The sequence below is a fragment of the Osmerus eperlanus genome, chromosome 4 (genome assembly GCF_963692335.1).
Source record: "Osmerus eperlanus chromosome 4, fOsmEpe2.1, whole genome shotgun sequence".
NCBI lineage: Eukaryota > Metazoa > Chordata > Actinopteri > Osmeriformes > Osmeridae > Osmerus > Osmerus eperlanus.
The window spans coordinates 5,359,093-5,369,176 of NC_085021.1; the positions used below are offsets into that span (position 1 = coordinate 5,359,093).

The 10,084-nt window shown below is 43.1% G+C and overlaps 1 protein-coding gene across 1 annotated transcript; it reads right to left on the reverse strand.

The window, feature by feature from the left end:
- Positions 1–1,910: 1,910 nt before the first annotated feature.
- On the reverse strand, positions 1,911–4,913 carry ndufa4l2a (NDUFA4 mitochondrial complex associated like 2a). Its single transcript, XM_062458271.1, has 4 exons — positions 4,648–4,913; positions 2,922–3,007; positions 2,618–2,678; positions 1,911–2,483 (listed from the first exon to the last, which is right to left on the reverse strand). Exons 1-4 carry the CDS (start codon positions 4,690–4,692, stop codon positions 2,427–2,429), a joined length of 249 nt encoding a protein of 82 aa, XP_062314255.1. The 5' UTR covers positions 4,693–4,913; the 3' UTR covers positions 1,911–2,426.
- Between the last annotated feature and the right edge of the window lie 5,171 nt (positions 4,914–10,084).

Sequence of the window (10,084 nt, forward strand, 5' to 3'; positions counted from 1 at the left end):
CCTGTGATGCCTGTGTTGATGCCTGTGTGCTCCCGTCCTTGCCTGCCACTTATTAACTTAATTAACTAATACAGTTGCATTGCAATCTTTTTGTCTGTTTCACAAAGCAAAATTGTGTAGATAATGTAACAAAAATGTTATTGCATTGTTCTATCTATTGTGTCAAGTGTTGCTATTGGTAGAAGTAGGTGGCCTGTGTGATTTTGCTTACATCAGAGACTACAATAAACATTCAAGGTTACATTTAAACTTATTTCCTTTTAAATTATGTTCCTACAGATGGCTCCCACATTTGTTTATGAAGTAAAAATAGCAGATGTTTTGCTGGTCTGGCCTTCAGGAAACAAATTGGCCTTGATGACTGTGTATCTCTCCCTCAAGGGACAACATTCAGATTGGCGGGCAAGATACTCATCTATAAGCCAAAGACATAAATGGCTTGTATTACATGTTGTCCTTCATACTGCTCTGCTCTGTGGGCAGATTTTTTTATTACTCATTAATTCATCACAAACACACACATCACTCCTCTCTTCTCTCCATTTCTGCCTGTACCTGTGAACCCCAAGGAGTGTGGGGCGAGAGGGGGAGGTCTGTGCAGCGGGTGTCCCAGGATGGGCCAGGGGAGCCAGGCCACAGGGGAGCCAGAGATGGTACACTAGAGAGACAGAGAATAAAGTAAAATAGGCTGTCAGAGAGAAATGTAAGAGAGAGCAAGAGATTCTCTGAAAAGAGTAAATATGGTGAATAATTTCTTCAACATAATCATGTCCATAGCATTGAGGATTGTGAGCAAGATTGGGGATGGAGGGGGTGAAGTCTAAGGAATACTCTAAAATCAGCTGTGGATGGATGACAAGGACACACAAAATACAAAAAAGAAAACCCACAAAAGGATGTTTGTTGATCCATTGGTTGAGTCAATTGGAGGTTTTAAACTGTTGAGAGTGGGAGAGAGAAAGTTGTCCTGACATGTCCTTCAGAGAGAAATGCAGTCCTCTTTGTGGTTGGTTACTTGACTTAATTCTGGCCATTTGACCTTAAATGTGACATACTAAATGTCATGTGCTAGTTTCTCTCTGTATGTTTCTGTGTGTTCTGCCAGAAGACCTATGAGTTATGTTTCCATGTGACATGCTCTGGTCAAGGGGTCATTAAACTCTGTCGACAGATAAACAAATAAATGTTCATCCTGTTTACTCTCTCTCTCACTTTCTCTCTCACTCCCTCTTTCTCTCTCTGTCTTCTCCATCTCTTTGACTGGTTCTCACGACCTGCCAACTCTTTGACGCAGTTTTTTTTTATTTGCCGAGTGTGTGTTTGTGTGTGAGTGTGTTTGTGTATGCAAGTGTGTGCCTTGAGAAGGAGTCTGGGTTCATGTATTCAACAGTGCTTGGTCTACTTGCTGTGTTCTCATCATGTCTGCCAGTCTGATCAAAGGGACATGTTAATGTTCTGACTGTAACATATCAAATAAAACCCATCACACATGGGCCTGGGAATGCATGTGGATGTGGGTCTTTGGAGATTAGCCTAAATGAACTACTAAGCATCCAGAGAGAGAGATCTCTCATAGGGATACAGAGGCAGCACTCAGAAGTGACAGTCCTTTGAGGCTCTGGGTGTAAGGGGTCCGTGCTTCTGCCTCCCCTTCAGGTGGTGACATGTGACAGGTGTCTGTTGTTCCTGAGCCGGCTGCCTGCTCCTGGAAATGAAAGCACCAGCAGTGCTATCTGGGGCCTGTATCTGTGTGTAGAGGAGGCTCTGCAGACTGCAGCTAATGAAGAGCCTCCTCCATAGGACCAACACTAACCAACCAGCCACTGGCCCATAGAAACAACAAAAGATGACTTATCTTTGTTCACCTGTCTGTTTCACGTATGATATATATAGAGGACAGATGAGCCACATTCTTCAGAGTAGACAAGAATAATTTTTATTTCACTCCATTTTGTCTGAATTGTATCCATTCAAACTATGTCAACTCCATCAGACAAGATCTCTAAACATGCACCGTGACAGGATCTCTCTGTGAATGCACCTCTGCAATCTGGCTTCCCTCACAACACAAACGGTTATTGATAAATTAATTAGCTAAACTCACAGCCCTGTCCATGGTGAGAAGAGAAAAGCAAACACACAGAAAAATTGAACAATTGATTGCTCTGTGTGTGGGTACACTGACCGGATACATACAGCATCATACAAAGTCACACTATGAAAACAGCAGATACACAAGCTAATTCTGAAGATTTTAAGACGATTTAGAAACACATTTCTGTCCACATGGAACAATGTGTGGCCGGTTTCACTAGGGCAACACTAGAAAACATTTTGTATGCAGTAAAGGACAGTATATATACAGACACAACACTGAGTGCGGAACTGGCCCTGGATCAGGGCCTGGCTGGTGGAGCATGTGATGTCTAGAACTCTGGCCCCTGCTTCTTTAGGTTGTTGTAGTCAGTGGTGATTGACACCAACTGGAGGGAAGAGAGGGAGAAGAGAATTAAGGTTTCAGATTACAGGGCATTGACACCTTTCTTGACTATTGGTGTGTGTGTGTGTGTGTGGGTGCGTGTGTGTGCGTATGCCGGTGTCTGGGTATTTGCATTACCTTGTACTGGTAGGTCGGGTCTAGCTGGTTCCAGGGCTCAGGGTTCTTAGTCTTGTTCCATCTATATACAAGGCGAAGAAAGAAGAGGAGAGAGGTGGGGAGGGATGAGGAGCAGGAGGACGAAGAGGAGAAGAGGAGCAGAGCATGACACCATAATCACAGAAGCTCTTTATGTCTACTTGTTCCAGTTGTCCCTGAAATGAACTATAACGGTATTATGAAAATAACCATATAACAATTTCCACTACAGTTTCATAAGCCATCTGTAGACTGAACATGGAAAAGGGAAATGTTATGGTCTTACGTGACGTGGGGTCCCTTCGCCAGACGAACCAGATACATCGAGGCACCCCCCATTCCCAAACAGATGAAGAAGAACTGAGGGATGAGCTGAAGAGAGAGAGAGAGAGAGAGAGAGAGAGAGAGAGAGAGAGAGAGAGAGAGAGAGAGAGAGAGAGAGAGAGAGAGAGAGAGAGAGAGAGAGAGAGAGGGAGACAGAGAGGGAGACAGAGGGAAAGACAGAAGGAGAGGGAGACAGAGGGAAAGACAGAAGGAGAGGGAGAGAGAGAGAGGGAGAGAGAGAGAGGGAGAGAAAGATTGGTTCCATAGCAAATGTAGTCAACATGTCAACATACAGTATGATTGCATGACCTGTTAGGGATGTGTCACTCCTGATGACATGAGGCAATGTGTGTCTGGCTGTCTCCTAGTGTTAGGCTGACTGATATATTCAACATGTCACTGCATGTCACTTTCTATAGAGCAGAGATGGTGGAAAAAAGGCACATTGACAGGTTGTGCATCAACTATTTGTATTTTCCACACTGCACACCTTTTCCTCTTTAAGATATAAAGTCCAGTGGTAAATCCATTACATTTTGGCATGAAATCAAATGCTTCTTAGGTACTGTACGGACTTAAATGTTAGATAACTTAGATTACATAAGACAAAATTAGATTCCCGATTACCAAGACTACTTTGTCAAGGACTAAGACGTTGGGATAGATCTTCAGGAACATGATAAAATAAGAAATCATTTTAACTTACATTGAAAATAAAATACATTAGAAATGTAAATAATAAACTTTGTATAAAATTGCATGATTAGTAGTTTCAAGCATCAGTCATCAATGGGCCAGGCAATCGCGCTGTTCGTTTTTCAGAGAGAAATGTCGGAGGCACCCCAATAACCCCATGAGGCGTAGGCAGCCCTCCTTTTTCAGGGGCCTGTCTGAACTCAATGAACTCCTATGCCTACGTGCGCCTCACTTAAATTCGTTATGTGTGGAACTGTCTACGTGCAGAATGGGGGTTGAACCAAGACTCCTTTGTATTGAACTCTGAACGTTTTCTGTATTTTATCACGTGATGTTTTGATCACCAAGACACGATTTTCCGTTTTCGTTTCAAAGCTGTCATTTCTTGCGGGGTCGCGACCTCTGTTTTGAGGAATGGAGAGTGAAAAACTGACAATGAGAGCAGAGTAACAGGCTACAAAACAAATATTACCATAAAAAAAACATGTTTCATCATAATATTATATGTTTAATTGCTATTCTGAATGTGTTTACTTTTTTAAAGTTTAAGTCGGTTTACAGGTTTAAGCACTACTTTAAAATAGCAAATATTTCGTTCATGAATTATCTTTTTTTTATAAAAGGTAGGTTAATATACATGGCACAAATGCGGGATGTTCACTACATGTAATCTGCAGACACCGTTGACCATCTTGAGGCGCTGTCCAAAGGCTGAATCTTGCATTCTGCATCTCGGCTTTTAATAATTTTCCATTTTAACAATTAGAATTTGTTTTATTATTTTTTTGTTGTTGATGTTAACCCTGTAAGCTGAATATGTTAAACCTCCTCAACAACCTTTTTGAGGTGTTGTTGTTTTTGTTTGTTAAAGCTATAGAAAAAGACAATCAGGCATTCGCCTGGTTTTAATTAACTCTGGAGTTTTCCTTTTGACATGGAAGGCTAAAGGATAGTAATGATGTCTGTGCTAAATGAAAAGGTAATGTACTTACGCCGGGGTGCCTTCTTGCGTGATCAATTGCTGTGCGAATCATCATGGACCGTTTTGCTCTCCCGGTAAAATGCGTGTTTTCCAGATGCACTCAGAATCTTGTTTGGGAGTCTTATATTGGACCTGTTGTCCTCTCAGTGCGGGTGGGGCTTAGAGATGGGGGAAGGGAGGGGAGAGGAAGGGTGAAGGAGCCTTTGAGTTGTCGGGACAACTTACTATAGGGTTTCCAAACACTGCTGCACCAAAATCATTTTTACTTTATAAATGTTGTTCACTGGAAGTTCGCAAGATATACATCCACAACTTAGCAGTTGTTCATGCACCCAAAAACGTATTCCCCATATTCAAGCAGAAGCCCTCCAACCCCTCTCCCCTCGGGAGAATATGAAGGAAATGGAGAGACATACAAAAACTAGAGAAACAAACACGAGTCCCAGGAGGCTAGTGGATAGTCTCTTTTCACCACTAAGCTGGAAACCGCTTACGCTACATTTGCATTAGGCTACATGAGCACAAGTGGCTTTGAAAAGTCCTGAATTGTTTTGTTTCAAATGGGACCTCATTGACTGTTAAAACACTACTCAGTGGTTGCATCGTTTGATGGGGTGAACAAAAAAGTCAGTACTTCAAGTGACACCTGATTTCAATGAAGTGGTGAAGGCTGAAGTATACATTAAAACCCAAGACGATTGGGAAAACCCAAGCTTGTCTTTCTGTCTTTTTTCAGTAGCCTAAGTTATATGTAGCCTATTTCACTGAATGTAAAGCTCCTAAACTCAGCGAGTAACGGGCTGATCGTTCATATTCTGCCCTGTTTTCATTATCACTGTTGTTCCTTAAAAGGAAAACAAAAAACGATGTATAGAAACGTATCAGTAGGCTACCTAAAACTTTGAACTTTTGACAACATTGGCTTGTGTTAAACAGAACCCCCTCGGTAGAAAAAGGAGGAAATGGAGGGACAAAACTAGACAAACACGGGTCCAAAGAGGCCGTCCACAAGCCTCTGTTATAGCCTTCCTTATCCACTCTGATTTTACAATGGAAAAAATGTGGACAAACTACTTAGTGGCTTAGAGGAGACGTGCAGTATTGTGTGCCTATTGGGTAAATGGGGTTATCAACTCCTAAAACACATGGTCGTGTGAGAATCTCAGATGTTGTAGAATTTACAACTTTCATGCTGGGAGTCGGTCTCCTTTCCACTGGAATAATGGATGAAAGGCACACCAGATTAGGGTAAAAAGATAAAGGGTTGAAATTAACATTAACGACTAAAGCGAATATTGAATTTCACGTGGAAGTCACACGTGGCCCCTTTTCACAATAAGCATAACCCGCCCTGTTTTATGCTTATGTCCTCACTGTCTGTTTAGCGTTGATATCTAGATTAAACATTGGAGTCCGATGTAATCACGTTATTTCCTGACTCATTCCCCCCATCGTATTGCTAAACACAGTGAGAACTCCTAGGTGCTTTTAAGGTTACAGACTCCGTAAGACCCCATTTTAAAGGTTGAGCCGTACATTGAGTGAAGAGCTCCTGCTGTTAGAGCTATTTACAAAGAAGGCTGAATACTTCAACATTGTGCTTTTTGCATTTGACCCCCCCCCCCCCCCAAACAAACATTGCCCCCGAGGCAAGTATAGGGTGAAGTGCCTTGCCCAGGGACACAACGTCATGTTATCTCGGCCAGGAATCGAACCCGCAACCTTCTGATTGGTAGGATGATTCCCTAACCGCTCAGATTGAACTGCTGAACCGCTCAAATGAACTCAGATTGCATCTTGGAGATTTTACAGCTTCACATAGCAAAGAACCCGGGCCTCTCAAAGTCACTAATGATTTGCTGGGCCAACAGGTTACTCAATTTTAGCTATTTAAGACAATACCGCGGCCTTGAAGCAAGAGACCACACTGTTTTATCAGACCCTAAGTAAAACCGCACCATATGGTTCTCATCTATTTATCAATAGAATATTCTCGCGATCAAAATGTTTCCAATCAGTTATAGCCCTACTCAGGGGTTTCATTATACTTCAGAAAATTATATTTAATGGCTACATCCTCAGTTACCTATTTTAAAAAACGGCCCCACCTACAATTGAAAACAATACGCCCCTGGACGTGGGCTATATCCAGCAAACTGATTAGATTTAGAGACAGCTTGCGGACAAGCAAATGTGACACCCGGGTGTCACATTTTCTTCAATTTAACATAGGCTGAAATCAATTTAGGCTACCTAATTCCTCTAACCTTTGAATGAATCCATAGACAATGGTCGCGTAAAACTAGTTTAATGGATTCTTCACTTGCGGACAGAGGAAAAGTTGTACAGTCACAATTTCATTATATTCTTTCAAAATAAAAATGTTAGTGTCAGGATTGGTCGAAGATTGCTTTTATTTCGTCTCGTCTGGACTACTTGGAGGCATTTTTGTCTCAGTAAGAAATCCCTATTCAGCCAAACCGAAACAAATAAACTGCAACACCACCGCAATTTCATCATCTAATTTGGCTGTTAGTTTTATAATGGAGATTTTACTGATCCCGTTCCAGGCATCGCGGGATGTTTCCCCGATTGCATTACTTGGCTCTGGACACCTTTGAACTGGTATGCAGATTAAAATCCCAGGGCGGGGCTTTTTAGCGTTCCAAAATGTAGATTGAGAACAAAGGATGATTGGACTTTCGATACCAGGGCGCTTAAACTCTGACATGAGTTGATTAGACTTGAAGCATCAGTGTCTCTGTCTGTCTTCACTTGGCTGTGTATGTAGTCTTTTTTTAAATCTGTGATTACACTCCTTTTCATCTAACTTTCCGGATTGTTTAATTACACTTTTAATCAATTGTTCTATGTTTGAATGTAAAGTACTTTGTAACTCATCTTTAAAAAGGTGTTGGAAAACATTAAGTACCAGAATGATTTGGACAAAGTTCATGTGGTTCATGGGAGCCAGCATGGTCAGCAGCATTTGAAGCTGTTAATTACGTCAAGGGGCCCTTATTCAGGCCCTTAAACAAAAAACTAATGAAACTGAAAAGGAGGAAGGTGCAGCAGTAGCATGACACTGGTCATCACCATACATCACTTCCTTTTACTGGTCACAAAATGATAATGAGAGTTGAGTTTCACAGCTGCCTTCTGAGTAGCTCAGAATATAAAGACCTTTCATAGGATTGATGTAGTAGTGTTCTGTCTGAACAGGGCAGGATCTGGATCTCCCACATGAAGTACCTGCTCTGATGGCATCTACACCTCAAGGTGAAAGCTTAGGAACAGTTACTAGGAGGTGTTGGGACCTGACGTAGGTGCAGGAGGTGGTGTTGATGTTCTATCTCCAGTTTGATTCTGGACCCATGCAGCTGCACACAGACAAGGTTGTTCTGCTCTTGGCGAAAGCACACACCTGCAGGGTCCGCTGCATGAAAAGGACATTGCCAATACCAGATAACCGCTGCACTCAGTCAGTAAGGAAGTCTAGACCACAACCATGACCAAGCGCCACTCGAAATAGCTGTTTTGATGCCCATCCTGGTTTTCCACAACAGTGACAAAGCCGTTACGCAGCGGCAGCATTCCAGCTGCTGAGCTACTCCTGCTGGGTTTTGTCTCTGGGACGATGATGGAGTTGTTAATTTTGGCATGCTCTCGGCAGCTGTAATAGCCTGGACACTCTGAGGGGTCTGTTTCTGACCTCTCACCCCTGGAGAGCCCTGTGGAGAGAGTGCTTGGCTGAACACAGGCTCTGGGGCTAAGGCCAAAACCTCCACAGAGGCTGCTTAGTCTCCATCGAGTGGCCCTAGGTCTTCTTACACTGCTGACAGGAAGGCAGAGCAAGAGGTACATGTCCATGATTCAGAAGAACTGCCAGATCGTTATTAGGCTCTGTAGTAGAAACTGTAGCATTGCAAATGCTGTAAATGAAAAATACATCTGTCTTACCGTACTTAGTCTTGGATGTTTTGACACAATGCACAGTACCCATACAGGTCTGTGTACACTGCATATTTATCATAGTGTGTATTTTTTCTAGGGTTTGACTGTGGTGGAGGTTAGTTGTGTTTGGGGTAGACAGGCCTGCTATTCCTTCAGTCAGGGCAGGCTCAGTCCTGTCCTCAGACAGGCTCGGTCACAATAGAGGATTTGATCTGACACTTCAAAGGAGAGGTGAGGGGGCAAGAAGACACCAGAATAATAGAGGCCAGAGCCACAGGGGGTGGGTGGGGGTATGTGTGTGTAGGGGGGTGGTGGTGGTGGTGGCGGGGGGGTATTGTTTAACTGCAATGGCAATAAAATAAACATATAACTTTTTTTTTTAGATTGAGACATTTGGGGTTTAGTGTAAGACTGGGATTGTACTCTAGTGCCCAACAGGCAAGACGTTGAAGCACCGTGTCAAGCAGGCTTGCCCAGACAACTTGACGGAACCCAACATAATTTCTAAACTTTAGTCCACACCCCACTTGGGTAAGGTAGCCCCCCTCTCTGCCTCTGACCTTCAGCACCCCCAACTCAAAATGCTTTCCCTGAGGGAGGCTACCGACACCCAGAGACATGTAGGACAAGTTGGAGTGACTTTATCAGTAGTCCTTTATATTTTATAGCACAGTTATCTCCCCTCACACTTTTGAGGGTATTGTCAGTGAAGTCAATGAGATGAAAGACCATGAGCTCATTCGCAGTTAGGTGACAGAGAATGTATAAACCAGTGGACCCTGACATTGTAGATCAGCATGCTGAGACCCTGGTCTCCTCTTAATCACAATAAGTGCATGCGACTCCAGCCCTACAGGCAGACAGGGTGTCTGCCAGAGAGCATCACTTCTCGGCAGGGAACTCTGACCTACTGCCACTGCTCAGGGAGATGAGGCTCAATGCAGCTGCACCCCATCAACCCCTTCTCCTCCAAACTACCCCCTCCACACACACCTCCATCCAACTCCACCCTTCCTCCTCCAAACTATACCCCCCAAACCTACAACAAACTCCCTCACTTAAATTTGGTTGGTTCTCAGACAACAGACCAGGCCATGTCGGGATTAGGCACAACTGTTGACCTGTTTATCCAAATCCCTCAGATTAGACTGGGTCCAACATTGCATCCGCTGCTTTCTCAAAATACCTTGCCCAAAATACTTAAACTGTAAGTCCTACAGTGAGTTACAGCAATAGACAGGATGGTAACGCACGCCACCCATGTGGACAAATCTTATGTTACCTGCAGCCAAGCTAATGTATAGCTTGCCAACATATCAGAACTAGCTACCTAGTCTGCACCTTCCTGATCCATGCATCCATGATGAGCTGTTAGAATCATGCCACCTAGTGGTACAATTTGGTTTTTCATTGGAAATGAAATACATCATGTGGTGTTTACATTCACAATGTCATTTCAACATCTATAGTACATTGCTGAGAAGTTGGACAGG